The sequence below is a fragment of the Chaetodon trifascialis genome, chromosome 17 (assembly GCF_039877785.1).
Source record: "Chaetodon trifascialis isolate fChaTrf1 chromosome 17, fChaTrf1.hap1, whole genome shotgun sequence".
Lineage (NCBI taxonomy): Eukaryota > Metazoa > Chordata > Actinopteri > Chaetodontiformes > Chaetodontidae > Chaetodon > Chaetodon trifascialis.
In genome coordinates, this window is record NC_092072.1 from 22,034,294 (window position 1) to 22,056,136 (window position 21,843).

At 40.6% G+C, this 21,843-nt stretch overlaps 1 protein-coding gene across 1 annotated transcript; it reads right to left on the reverse strand.

Annotated features, from left to right (window-relative positions):
* Positions 1 to 4,178: 4,178 nt before the first annotated feature.
* On the reverse strand, positions 4,179 to 18,781 carry sdhaf3 (succinate dehydrogenase complex assembly factor 3). The gene is made up of 2 exons (XM_070984985.1): positions 18,460 to 18,781; positions 4,179 to 5,039 (listed from the first exon to the last, which is right to left on the reverse strand). Exons 1-2 carry the CDS (start codon positions 18,634 to 18,636, stop codon positions 4,845 to 4,847), a joined length of 372 nt encoding a protein of 123 aa, XP_070841086.1. The 5' UTR covers positions 18,637 to 18,781; the 3' UTR covers positions 4,179 to 4,844.
* Between the last annotated feature and the right edge of the window lie 3,062 nt (positions 18,782 to 21,843).

Genomic DNA, 21,843 nt, shown 5'->3' on the forward strand with positions numbered 1-21,843 from the left:
ATTTTAATGATCCCATAGCTTTTCCTGCGCCGTGCTTAAAACAAAGTTTCTTTAAGTGCATCATCACACTGAATAGTACTGACACACAGTTTTACCCCACAACTCAGTGTTCCTGAGCCCATGTAGTAATCTCCTTTATACAATCATGTGTTCACAAAGTGGTGAACCTCTCTCCATCCTTGCTTGTGAACGACTGAGCCTTTCACGGAAGCACCTTTCATATGGAATCATAATACTATCACCTGTTAGCAACCAACCTGTTTACCTGTGGAATGTTCCAAACAGGTGTTTTTGGAGCATTCACAACTTTCCCAGTCTTTAGTTGCTCCTGTCCCAACTTGTTTGAAACGTGCTGCTGCATCAAATTTAAAATAAGTATATATTTACAAAAATCATTGAAGTTGAAACATTAAATATATTGACTTCAATTGAGCACATGTCAAAAACGGTTAACAAATGATCACATTCAGCTTTATGTTTGTTTTACACTGTGTTGCAGCTGTTTTTGGAATCAGGGCTGTACTTTGGTTCCGTCTACAGAAAGACTCATCAGTGTGTTAAACGTAAAAGAACATTCTTGACGTTGGAAGGCTTAGCCCCTGTGGTGCTACCTCATGCTGCATACTGCTGATATTTAGCGGGTATGATTTTTACCATGATCACCATCTAAGTTTAGCGTGTTAGCTATAAGTACTGAACAACGTACAACTGAGGCTGATGGGAAGGTAGTTTGCAGTAGTGGAAAGTAACAGTACTTTTACTCAAGTATTGTACAATTTTCAGGTATGTGGACTTGAGTATTTCTATCTTATACTACTTTATACATCTGGGCATGTAGACCTGGTCAAACTGATCATCAGAATGGGTAGGAGAGGTGATTTAAGAGACAGTGAACATGGCATGAATGTTGGTGCCAGATGGGCTGGTTTGAGTATTTCAGAAACTGCAAATCTACTGGAATTTTCACACACAACCATCTCTAGGGCCTACAGAGAAAACAAAAAAAAATATGCAGTGAGCGGCAGTTCTCTGTGCAAAAATGCCGTTTTGATGGCAGAGATAAGAGGAGAACAGCCAGATTGGTTCCAGCTGACAGAAGGGCAACAGTAATTAAAATGACTACTTGTTATAACTGAGATATGCAGAAGAGCCTCTCTGAGCACACAGAACATTAAACATTGAAGCTGATGGGCTACAGCAGCATAAGACCACACCAGGTGCCACTCGAGTCAGCTAAGAAATGGAAACTGAGGCTGCATTTGGCACGGACTCACTAAAGTTGGACAATGAAAGATCGGAAAAATGTTGCCTGGTCTGATGAGTCTTGATTTCTGTTTCAATATTCAGATGATAGAACGTGGCGCAAACAACATGAAAGCATGGATCCCTTCTGCCTTGTATCAAGGGAGTGCTGTCATGGTGCAAGAGATATTTTCTTGCACACTTTGTACCCCTTTGAACCAGCAGAGCATTGTTTAAATGCCACAGCCTACCTGGGTGTTGTTGCTGACCATGTCCATCTCTTTATGACCTTCCAATGGCTACTTCCAGCAGGATAACATGTATTTTATACACTGCAGTATTACTACTCCTATTTAAGTAGAATATCTAAGTACTAGTTGTGCAAATAAATGATCATAAAGTGAGGCATTGGTTAGATTGTAATTTTAACCTGATTATGGATGCACTGATGAAAACTCACCAGGGTTATTGAAATTCATCCTGTGCAGCACATGAATGAATGTGTGTACCAGCTTTCATGACAATCCATCCAATAGTGGTTGAGATATTTTAGTGTGAATCAAAGTGGTGGCGATGACTCATCAACATTCCATCCCTTGTAGCTCAACTCTTGTGTGGCTAAAAAATATTTCAGCACATGGTCCATGGTTACTTGTCGTTGTTTGTTTGTTCAGTCCAGCTCTTTAGTATTAAGTAGTGTGATGAATCTTGCAGCTTCGCAGGGCCTCAGACAGGGCTTTAGACTTTCAGAGCCATCCGTTGGTCTTTTAACAAGCCCTCGTTAACTTTCCCCAGAGTGAAAGCCTGTCACCATTATAAAAGCCATTCCATTACTGAGTAGGACTTTAATGAGATTGATTCTTCAAGGGCCAAAGGAAGCAGTTGAACAATAATGAACATTCAATCAGGAGTTTCACTATTCAACAAACAGAACACTTGACTTTAATCTGTTGATGCCACAATTGCATTGAAATCTTTTCTAATTTTGTTTTTACAGTGCACAGCAGAAACTTAAGTAACATATGTGTCATAGTAGCTTTAATCATCAAGGGTAAAATTTAAGGGTAATGTGTCCCTTTTCCAGCCACTGACCCCCCCCATCCCCCCACGTACTGTAACGAGTCACTTGTGACGTATGGAACTGCTTATTATCAAGTGCCACAGGAAGTGATGGAGGTCATGTTAAATAATTACTGAAAGCACCCGCTCACTTATCCCTCAATCAATTAGAGTCTGGGCTTTTCACAGCTGATATTAATCACTGATTTAATTAAGAGATTGGACTGCGTGTGCTCGGTGAAGGGAATTTGCATATCATACCCAAACATACAATATACAGTATATAAAAGACTAATTAAAAGTTGGTCCAGTTGTATCTGCACTGAAGCTGAAGATTGTTTAATTCTTATTCTTTTTTCCTGAGTTTTGGTTAGCTGAAGTCCAAAGATACGCAGATCAGGTGTGTTGTGTGTTCATTCTGATGGACTGCGTGTCCGTCCCCGGTTTCCTGCTGTTTTCAATTTAATGCTCACTGGGAGAGGATGAGACACCTGCTGCCCTTCAAGCCTTTTCAGACAAACAATAAGCAACAAATCTGATTTTTCAAAATATCTAAAAATAAATTGTGCATTGTTACATAGTTTACCCATGTTAAGGAGTTTATAGGCTATGTCTCCTCCACCTGTGTTCTCACATTACTATGCTTCTTTGCACATTATGAGCACTGACTGATACAAACAAAATGCGGACCCACTTGTGAAAACAGTTAATACAGGTTTCAGGGCATTCAATCGTTCGCAACTGGACTTTGTCAGTTAGTCTTGGAAGACGTTTTGCCTCTCATCCGAGCAGGCTTCATCAGTTCATGCGCATCAGACTAGATAGGACAGCTCTAGTCTAATGAAATGGTCTTAGATTCAAGTATTTATCCTCTGAGTGAGGCCAACCCCCAAAACCAAGGATGGTTTCACTCTATTGTGAGCAGACTTAGCAGGCTAACTCTTCAGGTCTAGACTCAGCTGTTTACCTGCACCTCAAGGAGGAAGCACACTCCTTTGAGGATAAAAATGTGCATATTCTGGACAGAGAAGACAGATGGTTTGAAAGAGGAGTGAGAGAGGCCATCTATGTCAAGGTTGAAAAACCATCTCTGAACAGAGGGGGAGGTCTGAGACACCACCTATCTCCCACATACAATGCTGTCTTTCATCTCTTCCAAAGAGATTCAAAAATTTAGCCTCTTAAATATAAAAAAAACAAAGCCATTCACACATGGCTCAAGGAGCCTCCCAATGACAAGAATGGGACACTAACGAGGCAGACGACTGTCGTTGACACTCAAGGGTTGCACCATAGCCCGCCTTAATGGGGGATCTGTTGCCTCACAATAGAGTGATACCATCCTTGGTTTTGGGGGTTGGCCTGACTCAGAGGAAAAATACTTTGAACCTAACACCATTATATTAGACTAGAGCTGTCCTATCTAGTCTGATGCATGAACTGATGAAGCCTGCTCGGATGAGAGGCAAAACGTCTTCCAAGACAAACTGACAAAGTCCAGTTGCGAACAACTGAATGCCCTGAAGCTTACAATGACCTGGATGAATGAGAATATTCACAGGCAGTTAATACAGGTCAAAATCTCCACAGGGTAGCTTTGAGTTTGTATAGCTAATGTCTAAGCAAAACAGCTGCCTATTTCCACAATTTCTCTCTGTTTTTGGTCTCCACCAAATTGATTTGCCATCACACTTATGTACCTGGTGCAGCCATAAGAGAGCATTTTAGAAGAGGTGGGAGTTTTGTTTGAATGTTAATACTCCCTCCTATGACTAGCAGACCTTATAAAGCGCAGCGGCATGAGGTATTCTCCAGAAATTTAAAAGGACAACAACGGCTATCAGAACACAAAATGAGATGTCAGTGGGAGGCAGGGGTTCAAAGCAGCCTTTTATTTGGAACAGATGCAGGACAAAGACTCTTGGTAACCGTCAGTACATTTGTATGGTGCATGCCTGATAACTATTCATTTCCGGAGAAATCACTGGGATGTCTAAACTCTGTGGGAGGCATCAGCACATCAACAACACGAGTTAACTTTTATAACTGCTCTAACACCCTCGTCTCTCCCCCTCAGCACACAGCTCGTGGCTTTTGTGTCTGTGAGGATTTAACTGTCCTTATTTCCACATGGATGATGAAGGCTTCACCCCAACAATGGCGACATCACCACTGAGGCTGAAAGAGGCATTACTGATGTGAGCTCTGGGTGCATCTGCCGAGGAGGCACATCTTGGTGCTTTTCCTTCATAACCAAACAAACAAACAAAAAAAGTTCACAAAGAAAACACATTAGTCCCATCTTAATGCCCTGCAGAGGAGCATGAGGAATCTCTTTTTATTGTCACAGAGAAAGAGACAAGCCCAGGAACACAGAGATATTACACAGCACTTTCACATAATAAAATATTCTTAAAAGCCTCGACTCAGCCTTTTAGGATCACTGTTCATTTGAAGCTCTTGGATGTAACACATTAGAGGTCTGACTTCATCATAGCACCTTGTTTTTCATTTGTTCGAGCACACTGCTGTGGCCTGTGGTTTCATTTGCCGTCCTCTTGGATGTCGAACTGTCTGTTGGGTTTGGTGGATTCCAGCATGAGTTCGTACAGCTGACCAATCTGTTCCTCCTGGAAGTTGCTGAGGTTCTCCTCTGGCAGGTGGGTCCCAAACTTGACTGAGCTGAGTTGGTCCCCTGCTGACTCCAGTACCTGAGTCTGCAGGGTGTCCTTGTAGTTCTGTGGGGAGGAATAGGAATAGCAGCAGCGTTTAGCACCTGGTCTTCCATCCCATCTGCACTTTCAGCCTCATTAAACACACAGTGAGCTGTGCAACGTGTGGTTCAAGATGGATTTGCAAAGAAATATCAACAAAAATGTGAATGAGAGTCAGTCAAAAAACTTAAAATACTTTTTCCTACCTGCAAACCCAACCCACAATGAAAGTATCCTTAACACATATTGTGTGTGTATTAAAGTGTACTGCTGCCACAAAGACTCACTAAAACACCAAATTAATCCACCAATGAAAATAGTCCCTTACAAATGCACCATTTCCTCCTATTCTCGCATTTTTCAAAAACTAGTGCCCTGCTGATTTAGGAAATTACTAAGCCTTTTTTTTAAAATGAAATAACATATTTGTGACTTTTTTTTGTCTTCAATAGAAACCTTTGGGATTTGGACTAAATGCCACACACAGAGTAGAAAACTATAGAAAATGCAATGTAGAAGAACAGCAGTCTTAACCTTTAATATTTAGCCAAGGCTGCAAAATTTCCATAACTTCACCACTTCACCAAGTGCTTCAAGTGAAAAGGAATGCTGGCAGAAATCTAAGATAGACAACATATTGTACCTCACAGAGCAATTTCACATTTTTGCCTCCCCCTGCAGCAGTCTGAGCAGGATTATTTTACTCACTAAAATAAGTGAGTGACTACCTTCATTCATTAGAGCAGGGGTGTCAGTCATTTTCACCCCGGCCCACATCAGCATCATGGTTGCCCTCAAAGGGCTGATTAGAACTGTAAGACTGTACAAATGTAACTACTCCTTGACATGTTGTTAAATAACCGCCTCTGCATTTGATTATTATTTATTCAAGTGTACAAATATTGCACATGCATTTACATAAATGTAAACATATATATAAGCACATTGCTCTGTGTTATCATAACATAAATCATTTTAATTTATCAGGTTAAGAAACCCACATAAATTACACCTTCATCCACAGAAGACGTACTGGTTTTTCTCCTTGAAGCACAAACATGTATTCACTTTCCCATCTTTCATTAAATTGCCATCCCTCTGCATCATTTTTTCTCTTCTCTGACATTTTGGGATTATTTGTAGATCCTTTTCAACTCCATCACTTGTTAGAAAACCGCTTTAGTTAAACAGCGATATATCTAGCGACAGGATGCTGTCAATTTGCGGGTCACAAAATCATCATGCATTGCGGGAGATGTAGTTTATGGTCACTGTGACTTTTATTTTCAATCACATGCCTTTTACGCTCTTGCGAACCACATAAAATGACTTGGTGGGCTGGATTCGGCCTGCAGGCCTTGAGTTTGACACGTGCATTGGAAGGAGACCATACTGAGTGATAGTTACAGCAGTGGCAGAAATTGAACGTGGCATGATCACTGACCCACTTTAAGCACTGATCTGACAGCATATGTTTCCTCCTGCTGGAGAACCATTTGATTAAAAACTACAGTAGGCAGCTGTTTTACAATATTCCTGAACCTTTCGACGAAATGAAACTGCAGATTTGTGAGCCCTTTTAGATTTACATCTTCAGCAGAAGCCGACAGACTTGAGCCTGAGCAACCTTCAGAGACAGGGTAGGGAAGGCATACAGTACTGACAGACAGACTAACACATTGTTAGTTTTGGTCTTTTTATGAGTTTGTTAAAAGTAAGAAAAATAAATGCATGCTGTGGACTGTGGCAACTGTGCACCATAACAGAGAAACGATTTAGCTCTGAAAATATATTAGTTACGTTTCCTTCTTATTATCGGTGCATGGTTGCATCCCCAATGTCCATTTATTTTTAAGTAAATAGGTATTTAAGTATTTTACAGTAGTTGCTGTGTCTGTTTACTTGCTGAAAGAGTATTGTACAGGAAGAAGAGGCATATGTTTTTTTTTTTGAAAAAAATACTGGAAATTAAAAAATAGCTTTTTTCTTTTTATCTAATCTAATTAGTAATTGATTAATCAAAGTAAGAATCGATAAAGTAACTGATCAGCAAAATAGTTGTTAGTCGCAGCCCTGGTTAGGACATTATGGTACTACCCAAAGTAATGCCAGACATCTGGGAACACAATAACATTTAACAGGGCAACAAATGAGAAAGCAGACAGTTTAACCTGATTATCTAACCCACTTTATTCAAGTAAACACACCTGCAATGCTTCAAATAATCCCTCACTGCACAGGGCCACTGTATGAGGGCACGACTACAGCAGGACAGACTCAAATTTCAGCAATGGTAAATATCATAACTTGGTGAATATAATGTTATTATTACAAAGGGGATTCACCGGCAAAACTATGCAAATGAGTTCATAATTCCTTTAAGATCAGACAGATGTTCTTAAAAAGCAAAGTGACAGTCACCGCTGACTGATGTGGCCCTGTTAGTGTCATTGATCCTCCCACAGGAACTGACAGCACACTTTAATTCTCACCCAGTCAATTACAATTAGTCCTTGAATGAAAAAACTGAAAAGGTTCATGTTTGCTGTATAGTAAAGATCAGGTTATGTTCTGCAGTTTACGGCATTGATATCACTTAGGGGCCATCTGCACACACAGATCTCCTCTTCCTTCAAAGTGAACTGTCTAGTTAACCTCAGCCCATGTGTGATGAGTCAAAGCTGGCAGTGCTGTGTATGAATCACCCTGAACATCCCTGGACTCCTCCACATACTGTGCTTCACTTCTGAAAAGCCATCCATCATTTGAACAAAGAGCACACAGTCCATGCGTAGGGCCAGATGTACAATATTAACAATGTGTATGCACAGAAACCATGTGCCTTCTCCCACAAATGACCGGGTACTTGAAAAAGAAGAATGTGTGGTGGGAATGTCCTTGCCTCACACACACCTCAAACCAGGTTAGGCTTTTCACAAGACAGCTGTGGGTGACATGATGAGGTGGACATGAAATACAGAGCGAGGGCTGTAAGCATCTTTACGTTTGTCACCAATTTCACTGATTGTGTCATTTGTTTGCAGTCTACACTGCAGTCTGTCAAATGTTTCTCTACACTTCTAAACTTCACTTAATTTCCATTTGAGCCATCATCTCTCTGTCAATGATCTTTTCATTTGAACCTGGATTGCAAAGCACTAGTCTGTTTCAAAATGGTGAGCTCTATAGATGAATCACTGATCATCTCTCTGACATTTAATAATGATAATAGATGTATTGCTGTGATGATGATTTACAGGTACATGTGATGAATTAGTGGTACAGGTGCTATAAATAGCCGTGGCCATGTTTACCGGTTGGAGGTAATGACAGCTGTTCTGCTGAAGAACCTCAGATGAAGCAACACAATCTGTTACACTTTTTCTTCTCACTGACATGTCTAATGAGTGGTGGAATGGGCACAAGAATTGATACGCAAACAGATGCTTAAAGGCGTCTCTATATCCACTTATGGCAAACTGTGAGAGTGCAAATGAAAGTTGTGTATGTGTGCCCGAGATTTATTTAACAGGAAATCTGATGAAGAATGAGTAGGCATATTTCTGTCTCTTAGTCATGACTCCACACAGGATTTTATGCTTCTGGCCCCTGCTGTTTGCCCATTCACAAAGTATCTTGGCTTTTTGGAACACTTTCACTGTAAGCAATAACAAGCCATTTATCTGAGAGGCTTTTTTCCTGCACATAATGTAATTATGTTGAACATGTGCCAAGGGGAAATATCCTCCCTGAGACAGGAGGGTTACAGCTTAAAGGAAGACTTCAACACGTTACAACACGGCATACTTGTCACTTAATCTTTCAAGGACTTATGGGAGAAGTCTCAGTGAATAAATGCATGTGGTCTCATCTCAGTCTGCCACGTCACTTGTTAAGCCACGTTATTCTTCTAGTAACATCACCACTTCAGTGTAATGCAAAGACAATCTGATAAATCCTCAAGAAATAAAAAGCTAGCGTCTTTTTCTGGGAAAGTCACCTGAGTCATGTGGTCATCAGAGCCATGGTAGCCTATCATGTCAAGGACTTGGCCAGAGGTATCAGAAACTGGTTCTACAGACCGGTATCACAACCAGTGCAGGCCTACTGTAATGGACTGGTATGGGCTAAAATAAAACTGATCTAAGGCTAAAAGACTCTTTTATCGCTCATGCTCAGGATGACTCAGCTGATGATCAGTATAGCTAATTTGTAATTTCTGGCAGTATAAATAAAACACAACACAAGCAGTGAATAATAGCCATTAGCTTTAGTCATACCCTGGCATAGACAGCCTTGTCAGAATGTTGATTTCTTATCCAAATAAACTAGTTTATCACAGCTACAAGAGTATGTGTGTGCATGTTCACATTGTATTTATCCTTTGAGTGCAGCTTGAGCTCGGACATGAAGTTTGAAATCTTTTGGCTCAGGGCGGCTCATGGTGCACCACATACAGGTGTGTCTGTGCAGTCATGCCAGCAGTACTCCCTCATACTTTCCTGCATCCCTTACATTTCTCTCTGTCTGTTTGGGAGAGCTTGTTCGGCCCAAATGGAGGCAATTTATTAGGAGCAGAGAACTCTCATGGGTGCATCTGAATTAAATGGATTATACACACACAACACTCAGTACTTGTAATCTCGTTTTGAGTCTCGCTCCTCGTCTGTTCCCACTCCACTGAATTTTTCTGAGGAAGCAGAGAAGCAGGGGAGTTTCACCTCCTATTCAAAGGATGGACAGAGAGGAAAAGAAGCCAAGGAACACAGTCAGGAGAGAGCGTGTGTGTTGTGAGAGCTCTGCTATTCTTATTACATAAGAGAATTTGGTGTGTTCTAAGCAGCTGTCAGATACAGCAGTTGGTGAAAATGCTTTAGTGTGTGGGTATTTGATTTTTATGTTGTTGATCAATGTGGTGTGTGATTGCAGCCCACAAAGAATAACCTCTGTTTTGATGAAGCTAATGCTGATCCAAATAAATTAATAAGTGGATTTTAAGAAAACATAGTGATTTTTTTGAAAAAGCAACAGCCAGCAAAGACAGCCCATAAATAGCTATGCATCGGGAACCTCTTTGCTCTGACTGAATGTTCTCATCAGTGGGTAATTCAATAAAAAGAGAACTGTACTGGATTCCAATAAAGCAGACAGACTGATGTTTCTAGCTAATAATAATATGCAATAAGTGATTAAGCTGGGCCATTCAGTTTGCCTGTTGGTATGGACAGTATACCGGTTTCATCACCAGTGTTACGTTTTGCGGTAATATGCAGGTAGAGGGCACATTCTCACAGAACAAGACTTGCATCCAGTAACTATTTTCCTAACTATAATGGCAACTGTGGTTAACACAAAGACGTGGAAAGTAACATTACGAGCAACACACGCCAATTTCTCTGCTGGCTGCCCAATCCAACACAAATGTCTTCATCACCTCCCACCATGCGAGAAAGTGAAGACTCAATGGATTCATTTGATGGAAACGTCCCCACAATAGCAACTGAAAAACTCTTAGGCTAACTGTTCTAATGTTGTATGTGTGCTAATTATTTTCCATCAGTCTGCACTGCAGTCCAATGGAAAACAGGACTCACTGAAGACTGAAGCTCAAGGATGGCTTGATATGAATTTCAAACTTAGAAGTTGTAAGTTTTGCCATTTTTATGTTACTTTACTGTTTCTTTTGCTGATTAGCCTGTTGAATTTAGCGTTAGCAGGTCCCACAGCTAATGTGGCTACTAGCATCTATCGTATAGTGGGTACGAAAAGTATTCAGACCCCCTTAAATTTTTCACTCTTTGTTATATTGCAGCCATTTGCTAAAATCATTTAAGTTCATTTCTTTCCTCATCAATGTACACACAGCACCCCATATTGACAGAGAAACAAAAAATTGTTGACATTTTTGCAGATTTATTAAAAAAGAAAAACTGAAATATCACATGGTCACAAGTATTCAGACCCTTTGCTGTGACACTCATATATTTAACTCAGGTGCTGTCCATTTCTTCTGATCATCCTTGAGATAGTTCTACATCTTCATTGGAGTCCAGCTGTGTTTGATTATACTGACTGGACTTGATTAGGAAAGCCAAACATCTGTCTATATAAGACCTTACAGCTCACAGTGCATGTCAGAGCAAATGAGAATCAAGAGGTCAAAGGAACTGCCTGAAGAGCTCAGAGACAGAATTGTGGCAAGGCACAGATCTGGCCAAGGTTACAAAAAAAATTTCTGCTGCACTTAGGGTTCCTAAGAGCACAGTGGCCTCCATAATCCTTAAATGGAAGACGTTTGGGACGACCAGAACCCTTCCTAGAGCTGGCCGTCCGGCCAAACTGAGCAATCGGGGAAGAAGAGCCTTGGTGAGAGAGGTAAAGAAGAACCCAAAGATCACTGTGGCTGAGTTCCACAGATGCAGTCGGGAGATGGGAGAAAGTTCTAGAAAGTCAACCATCACTGCAGCCCTCCACCAGTCGGGGCTTTATGAGTGGCCCGACGGAAGCCTCTCCTCAGTACAAGACACACGAAAGCCCGCATGGAGTTTGCTAAAAAAAAAAAAAACACCTGAAGGACTCCAAGAGGGTGAGAAATAAGATTCTCTGGTCTGATGAGACCAAGATAGAACTTTTTGGCCTTAATTCTAAGCGGTATGTGTGAGGATCTGCAAGGAGGAATGGCAGAGGATCCCCAAATCCAGGTGTGAAAAACTTGTTGCATCATTCCCAAAAAGACTCATGGCTGTATTAGCTCAAAAGGGTGCTTCTACCAAATACTGAGCAAAGGGTCTGAACACTTACGTCTGTGTGATATTTCAGTTTTTCTTTTTTAAAAATCTGCAAAAATGTCAACAATTCTGTGTTTTTTCTGTCAATATGAGATGCTGTGTGTACATTAATGAGAAAAAAAAGATCAACTCACCCTTGTCTAACTCTCACATCCATTTATTTTTTATCACCCTTTCTTTCCTAGGAGGTGCTTTACATTGCTGATAGAGTGAAAAGAGCTAGGGTCATGTTTTGAGAAGAGAATTTCATTTTTGTGATACCATGATAAAATACCATCATAGTTAAAAACAGAAAAAAAACTACCATAATGTAAATTTTAGGTCATATCACCCACCCCTATTTGTGTGTTATTGACCAATTTTGTAGCCTGTGCTGCTTGGTCTGAAACTACCATAAACCTCTGCTGTGTCTCCAGCTTCATGTTCCTGGGCATCCACATCTCTGAGAACCTCTCCTGAACCCTCAACTCTTCTACGTTGATAAAGAAAGCGGCAGCAGCACCTCTACTTCCTGAGGAAACTGAGGAAAGTTAACCTTGCTCATCAGATCCAACTCAACTTCTACCGCTTCACCATTGAGAGCATCCTGACCATCTGCATTTCAGTACGGTACGGCAGCTGCACAGTCTCTGAGCGGAAGGCCCTGCAACGGGTGGCGAAAACCGCCCACTACATCACCGGTGCCCAGCTAACTGCCATCAAGGACCCCCAAGTGGTGTCTGAGAAGGGCACACAGCATTAGCAGTGACAGCTCCCACCCCAACCATGGACTGTTTGCCCCCTACCCTCTGGTAGGTGGTTCAGGAGCGTCTGTTCCCGCACCAGCAGGCCAAGAACAGCTTCTTCCCCAGAGCTGTTACTCTGCTGAACTCTGTCCACCAGCAGTCCCTCCTCCAACGCCAACCACCCTCGCATTGACACTGACACCCCCTCTACCACCTCATGGCCCCCCTACAACCCCCATCACCCTCCAACTGATTGACACTGACACACCCTCTTACCACCTTGTGCACTACCTGCACCTACCTCAACTGTTTATAATAGTGCTGTCAAAAATATCACGTTATTAACGCGTTAACGCAAATCAATTTTAACGGCGTCATTTTTTTTATCGCGAGATTAACGCTCTTTGTGACCTAGTGAACTTGTAGTTTTTTATAAGTTGTGGCCACGGCTAGTAACGTAAGAAAAACTACAGGATCCGGTTATAAACCGGAGACAGAACAATAGGCATGCTCCACGCACGTGTTTGGTCTTGCCTGCTTGCTACCTGTAAAAAAAGTAGGCTACCGGTTTGTGTGGATGTCAAGTCCGCAGCACACCCAGTCTGAAATACCACTTGATGGTCAAACACATGGCGAATGCAAATTCCCCGCCGCCTCCTTGTCAAAACCAGGTGACATTGGATGGCTTTCGACAGAGGCATATGGAAGCTATTATGTTCAAAGGAAACTTAAGAAATTAAAGTTTAAGCCATGGTTTAACTGCACTATAGCCTGAGTCCTAGTTTACAATACAGTGCACTTTGTAACTTGTATCACCCTGTTTTGATCCCTTAGAAAGGGTTGTTGAAGGGCATTTTCTGTAACCCAGTATTTATTTTTTGTCATCTGTTTATTGACAGTGTTAAATTGTGTGAGATTTGATTCATTCAAATTAGGGCTGTCAGTGTAACGCGTTAATTAGATTAATTAATTACGCTGCAAATTAACGCGCTATAAAAATCAACGCAATTAATCATGAGTGGCAAGTCAATGCGCAAGCATTTTAAATTTGGCCCTTTGAGTGACCCGTAGGCTGCAGTGGCAGGTCGCATCCTACCTGCGCCACTAGTCAAAAGCAGGGTGACAACAGACATGGATGCGACACCGCAGAGCGAGGCAAGCCTACTTGGACCTTTGAACGGCAAGTTTATTTATAAAAAGAACAAAGACGGGACTATTAACAAGGACGCAGTGATTTGTACCTTGTGTAAAAAAGAATTTTCCTATCACCGTAGCAGCTCCAGCCTGAATTATCATTTAAACGCTAAACATGTAGTTGCTGCTAGTGCCGCGAGTGCTACCGTGAGCTCACTCCGCCAACCCACACTTGCTGAGTTAGGAAAACGAATGAGCAGAGCCACGACAGAAAAACTGACAAACTCAATCGCAGAGTGGGTTGCTGCTGATTGCAGGCCGATTTCAATCGTGGAAGACGAGGGCCTAAAAGAGGCGTTTCAGATAGCGTCATCTGACTCTAATTTCCAGCTACCGTCGAGAACTACAGTGATGAAAAGAATTCACCAGCTGTAATGTGAATGTCAGTGAATTGTAATGTCCTAGAATTCAAATTCTTTATTTGGGGACCTTTAGCAGATATGAGATTAAAATGCGATTAATTAGATTAATTAATTACAAATCCCGTAATTAATTAGATTAATTTTTTTAATCGCCTGACAGCACTAATTCAAATGTGAATGACTGCTCAAAGTGAGAATGTTAGTGTGAAATATAACACTACACGTTGTTATTTTCAATAAAAAACATTTGCAGTCTATCCACTTTTCCATGTTGATAACAGTAATAAAATGATAATTCAAGGGACATTTAGAATAGATAAAAATGTGTGATTAATTTGCAATTAATCGCGAGTTAACTATGACAGTCATGAGATTAATTGCGATTAAATATTTCAATCGATTGACAGCACTAGTTTATACCTCATGCCACTTGCACTACTTACATATATTTATATTTTTTAGGATATTATGACTATTTGCACTTCTGGTTAGATGCTAAACTGCATTTCATTGTCTCTGTGTTGCACTCTGATGATGACAAAGTTGAATCTAATCTAATCTGTGTCTGTGCTGTCTGTGATTTGACAAGCATTGCATTATTTTGGCTGTAAAAATATGTTAGACATCCAGTATGGTTCTGCTGTTCTCGCATCATGCTTATATGGGTTGCCTTCTGCATCTGTTAGTTTGAATGTTAGTTCAAATTTGTTCTAACTTGACCTTTTCAAAAATACACCTCGGAACGAGTGGGTCTGTACCACCAGCAAACTAACAAGCCAGCAGCGCCGCAACTCGCTATTATTTCCATTATAGATGAATCTCCCCATTGTTTCACAATTAATCAATTATCTATAGTCTAGAAAATGTCAAGAAATTGTGGAAAATGCTCATCACAGTTTCCCAGAGCCCAAAGTGATGTCTTGAAATTGCTTCTTTTGTCCAACCAACAGTCCAAAACCATAAAGAACAATTGATATCAACTAGTTTGGTCCACTTAAATGAATTCTTAACTCTACGACATTTCACTCAAAACTATTCAATGGACAAGGTTTTCATATAGGTTATCATTGAAATTCTGGAATTCTCATGTTAAGAATATAAGAATCAATCCCCAGTAGATGCTACTGTTTTCTGCGGCCATTTTTTCAGCTCACAATCAAAATTAGAAAAGGATTCTCTTGGCATTAAACCAGGGTCAATTGAAACAAAAAGCTATTAAAGGTCCTGCCACAAGACTATCCGTCCACACTGGGCCAACAGTTCAGCTCAGGTGTTTTTCACACCAATTTACTGTTGACAACTTGAGCTTCTTGTTGTTTTGGTTGGGTTGGATGATACACCAATTAGGCAGAGACATTATTGTCATTTCTCTGTACATTTCCATGCCGATCCAGACATGAATGCCTCCTAGTGGTTTCAGTCCAAATAAGAGTCCCTAGAAATGTTTCCATTTGAAATACAACCAAGCAGTGTGTATATACAGTGTGACAAAAGCAACACTGATTGGGACCAATTCAAATGGACTGGGTTGAAAGCAATGCATACTGATATAGTGAAGCATAATGAAAGTGACTGCCCTCTCCCCGGTGGCTTCACAGCAACTGCAATGACAAAGAGACCTCTCAGGATTCCAGCTGCAATCACCATCTACTTCATTAGAGAAATTACCTGCAGATGGGTGATTTACCTTCCCCCAGAAGTGCGTAATTGTGATGGAAAACACTGGCTCTCCCCACATAGTGACATTAAAGAAGATCTGGCATGCTCTCATGGTTGAGATTATTTTGGGAACTGGAGGACATGTTGCAAATTTCCGGATCTCCATCTGCACATGAATCAAGGTGGGTCTTCAGAGGCTGGCGTCATTAATGAAATGTTACTGTCACTGTGGTCCAACTCCAATATGGCCGAGGTTTCTCCCAGGCTACAGCTAAAGCCTTTACATCAGATTAGGCCTGGGATAATCAATTCTCTGTAACTGTAATCAATACACATATCCATAAGAATATACAAATGGTACGCTTTTCATTTTATTGTCATTATTACTGGAATGACCCAAAACAAACACAAGGAGGAGGCAGTAAGATGTACATTTGCTGATTTCAGAAAAGCCCATTTTGTTAAGAATGGATTTAAGCGTGTGTTTTATACTATATGAAGACTCTTTTTTCAACATGATAATTACTATAATTACTAGTATAGTTATTTATACATTATACAATGTTTCATTATAATTATGTAAACAACTTTATTAATTTATTTGTTTTTTTGTTATTTGTTATGCAGCTTGAGTTCAGGTCTACACCAGGCCCTTATCCTTTGAGAGTTTTTTAACTTTATATCTTCAGTAATAATCTAAATTTTAAATAAAAATTTAACTTAGTTTTCTTCACATAAATGAATGAAATGATGAGATACAGACCTACTGCATATTTTTTTAAAAAAGGTTTTCTTACATTCCTTAAAATAAAGAGACTTTGTGAGCCGCTGTGAAGCTTTGGCCACCCCTGGTGGCGGCCGAGACCCTCAGGTTGGAAACGAGCGGTTGAGAGTATTTTTGATACAATGTAAAGGAGAAAACTAAATGGAAACACTAAATGGTAATCAGGATTGTTCACATTTTATCAATTTCCAAACCAGCTTACCTCTCAAAATTTGAAATAAATCATACGCTGACATAACTACAACTCACAGATGCGTCACTGAAATCTGTCATAAGCTGCTAGCTGTGTGCTTTCCATGGCTCCTTGATGATAAAAAAAGAAAAGAGTGAGAAGAGATGTACTTCTTTTCCGCCAATATGAGCAGGTAGTCAGCTTAATGGCAGATTCTGACAGTTCTTTCTGAAAAGGCTTCGAGGTGATGTAGTTTAAAAAGTGCTAGTTTACAAGTTCAAAATGAGAATGCATCATTTATCAAATCCAAACGTTCATGTGGGCACGCCATGTCTTCTCCCTCAAACGATCTGAAATCAAACTCAGTGTAGTCCCTGTAAAATCAGAGAGGACTCAGTACCACCTCGATCCAGCTGAACTTGCACCACATGCCGCGCAGCGATCTTAGGCCAAGGCTCAATATCAATCACTTTATGCTTGGGCCAGCTATTTATGTATTATCATGTGTTAAGAAGTAAGTATTAAGTAAATATTACGTATCGTAGTAGTTCTGAAAGAGCTGCACCTGTTGCCCAAAGATGAGCATGTGCTCTATGTCGGAATCAGCCGTCGGCTCAATCTTCTGCCCATTTCAAAGTGAACTGACCCGTGAGGACGAGTTTGACATATCAGACTTTCCTGACATCACTTATCAGGACATACTGTGCGTACCTGGACAGGTGGGGCTTGGACAAACATCAGGGGCCAGATCCATAAACAATGTGCATGCTTCCTCCCACACACACATAAACTGGTAATTATGCAGAAAGAAGATTCTTTTAATTGAACACTTTATTAATTGTTGATCATTTGACCCTGAATTGTCTGTTTCAGTGAGCTCTGCAGGTTAATCACTGATCATCTCTCTGACTTTTAATCATGTTGATGAGGGTCTTCCTGTTTGCTGACGCTGCTCTGCCATCATGTGGTGATGAACTGACATCACACCAGCAGCAAAGAAATGACATCACTTATGACGGGTCATCTCATAGAGCACCTTGGGGGCACTGAAGACATGTCCACAGTCATTTCTCTGGGTAATTTGGTGGTTTTAGCAGCTTACACAAAACATTTCCTTCAACTGGTATTTCATAATTTTTTTTTGTTATTTTAGACTCCATATGTTCAAATTTGAAAACTTCAAGGCTAAAATTATTATTGTTATTTTTTTAAATCAAAGATTCGCTTTTTTCCACGAAGACTTTTCAGAACTATTCCTAGCAGAATGGAGACAGCTTCAAAACAGCATGTAGACCTTTTGGTTGGGGGAAATAACTCGGTTATGTTGTAGGTTGTTAATTTTCTAAGACGTTTCCTGGAAATAACTACATAGCCTGCTACTAGTAATCGAGGAAGGAAGACAAAGTTCTGCGAAGGTTAGTCTAATCACAGTTTAGTGAGTGGTTTTCCAGGGTACTTCCTGGAAAGACCTGACCAACCTAAAGGAACATTAGAAGAAAGTATCATTGAATAACTATCAACAAAAACAAAACAACAACAAAATTAAAGGGGTCCTCACAAAATCCCAGGCACCCACTGAGAGCAAGAGACGTTCCCGTGAAGTGTTTCTTAGAGGATATGTCAAGCGACGAACCCCCTTTAAAATCTCCCAGTTTAGTAAAGTCAAAAGTGACGAGTGTACAACATTAAGGTGCCCTCACCAACAAGCAAAGAAACTTTTGACTGGGGTTTGGTTATTGCGTCATATGAACGTTATTTACCTGCCACTCTGTCATGAAGGCCTTCACCTCGTCGGAGGACGCACTTTTATGTCTTCTGAACTCGTCTTTCACATACTGGTCGCCGAGTGCTCTCAGGTCTATCGGCAGGAACCGATGCAGGACCAGAATCCTCTTGTACAACGAGCGGACTTTAGAGACATGAGCAGAAGCCGCCATGATGTGGATTAAAGTTAAAGCTGGCTTATAGTTTATACTGTTCGTTTAAATTAATCTGTTGTCTTATAATTCAAAACTGTGACATAAAGCTTAGAGACAGAAACCGGCATCTACAAGGATGATTACTTAACACATGTCCTTGTTTATCCCGGAAATCAGCCTTCTTCTTCTGTTAGACACTACTTAATGAAGCATGACCGCCACCTATTGGACTGGAGCAGTCGCTCGACTGGGGAAAAAAAAACAAAAATAAAAAAACGACAAAACTCAATTCTCTCCGCTAAACATTTTTTCTCAGCATTTATTAAAGTATATATTTTCCATGATGTATACTTTATGATATATATTTCATTTCTCATCATAAAAACAACATTTCAGTAGCACACACCAAAAGGCTTGAAGCTGATCAGTGTATATAATCCAGTGTTTGTTTGAGTCTCGTATGGTCGTGATGGTTTTCTGTCCAGAATTCCTCCAGCATCAACATGCTCACACTTATGACCTTTTATTACAGTTTCGACCTCAGCTTTACTTAATGAAACCTGACTGTGTGTGATTTTAGTGACAGTAGCCAGCATATCACAGGAAGCTAACATTCAAATCCTTTATCTGTCCACAGTTTAACTGTTTTTGTTTTTGTTTTTTCTGATGGATTGAGCCCTTTTTTGATTAGTTGAGAGTAGGTAGGCAGAAGAAACAGGGAGATGCAGTCTGATTGACCAAAAAAAAAAAAGAAAAAAAAAAGGCCTGGGTAAAGCTTTGTAACTGCCAAGAATGTTTGCATAACATTGTCTCGGCTATTGTTTCCCCTGGTGAGAATCTGGACATGCTGATGGAATTTAGGTTAAACAGTCTTGAGGTCTGTTTGATAAAAATCACCAGCTCGACTTAAAATACTAGCCGGTTGTTTTGCCATGTGACTGCTGATGACCTCCTGTGGTGTATTTTTGAGTTGAAAGTTTTTCCATTAGCAGTAAGTAGGCTGGGTAGTGCATGGTCACACCATCTTTGGTGGCGCTCAGTCCGGCTGGTCTTACTGAATAGTTGGAAGACAATGTGGCCAGTGGTAATCTCAAGGTTCACTGCACTGAATCAAATCCTCTCATTTCCTTTTCCGATGTTGATGTGCACGGTGGAACAAGTGGTAACACTGTCACCTCACAGCTAGAAGGTCCCTGGTTCGAATCCCGCGGTCCCGTCCTCCACCATGTCTTCAGTGCCTGCTGCTCAAGGAAAAAGGGGCCTTTCTGTGTGGAGTTTGCATGTTCTCCCCGTGTTCACCTGGGGTATCCTCCTTAAAATAACCCCCACTAAAAAGAAGATGTGTGATGAAGAAGGATGGGTCACTCACACGCTCCTGGACGGTCAAACGCGGAGAAAAATAATTTCACGAAGCATGGCGTGTGTGCAGTCTCCTCCCAGTAGCATGTGTGTGCAGTGATTAATCAAATAATCTTAATCTTAATTTCTGCAGTAATAAAGATGAAAAGAAAACTGCCTAAACGACCCTCTGCCAAGTTCACTGCTGAACACACGTTGTACCATGTCTTTCATGCATGGCCTCCCCAAACACGTCATCTCTCATTTTTGGAATGAGCTTAGCAGCCTACATTATCATCACCTGATACGATTCACAGGAGGTGAAGTGACCGTGTGACGGACTATTTCTCAGTCACACCTGTTTATGGATTAAACAAACAAAATTTTACATGCTTATCAGTGAACTTTATAGTTGATGGTAAGCCTTCAGACAGAGCCGGTCTAGCTGTTTCTGTCATTTGTTCTAAACTGGCTGTTGGCTGTAGCTTCATATTCAGCCTACAGCAATGAGAATGGTGTCAATGTTCTCATCTAACTCTCAGTAAAAATATTTTCCCCAAAATGTCTGCTGTCATACCTCTGCCTTCTATTACTGAGTGGCCTCGGATAACACTAACATGTGGGACTTTGAGGTTCTGTCTTGACTTCTCGCCTGCTTTGAGAGAGACAAAGTTCTGTTTCACCTGTAGTAAAACGTAGCCAACCATTAACCTCAGAGCTTTTCAGCTTGTTCAGCACCTTACAGAAGGTATCAAGGGAGCTTCCTTAATTCTATTGCATGAAATGTTCATATCTAAAATGATTTTCCATGTGATTTTCCATGTGACACTAACTTTTTAAAGGTTCATGTATCTTTCTAATTGTTTCTATTTTGGTATCTCTATATACACATTTTAAATGTTATTTATTATTACAAAGGCACTTAATATTGGCATTCATAATAATAATCTTTACTTGTTAATTGGTATTTCTATTATCACTTGTATTAATTACTTAAATGGCATATTTTTTTCCTCCTTAAACTGCTGCCATCCTGAAGGTACAATTTGAAGAAAATGAACTCCAGTCATATCATTTTATATGTACACATAAAATACGCTATTTGAATCTGGGTAACGTGGGACACTGACCCTACGTTTATACGTGGCCCCTCCGTTTTCAAAGATTACATTGTGCACACAACATTGTTTTCAAAAATGTTGTCGTTTACATGAATCCGGATAAAAATCCGGATGTAACTCTGTTTACATGCCAACACATAACCGGTGTTTTCAGAAATCTCCACTTTGGCCGGAGTTTTAAAAATGATCGTTTTCCGTGAAGAAAACTCCGTTTGCGTGTAAACGAGAGGCCAAACTGCATGAAAACATGTGCGTTTTCCCTAAGTGTAAACGTAGGCTGAGGCTCCAGTGTGTTTAGTTCCTGAAATCACATGACTTCATGAGGGTGATGTCACACAAGGGGGCAGGGCACCTATCAGTCAAGAAGCTCTCTCTCTCACACACATACTGACGCTCTCATTCTCCTCATACCTGAATACCAGTATTTCTGCACTGACACTACGTTTAGCCTACATGTAGCCGGCTATATTCATAAACGGACATTTCACCCTCTCCATTTTCAAAAATAACATCGTGCACACGTGTCCGTTTTCAGAAAACTTTTCGTTTACACTAACCCGTGTATGTATGCCGTCGACGCTGGCGGTGACGCGGACTGGCTCTTCGTGTTGGAGGGGGGAGAAGTTGTTGCAAAATTGCTGACCTCTGAGCACTCATTTGTCTCTGCTCCTTGATATAATAGAACAGCTGTATTTGCAAATGCAAACATATGAAAAGAATTTGCACCAACATAGATGCTACTGCTACTCTGAATGCATCCGTGATC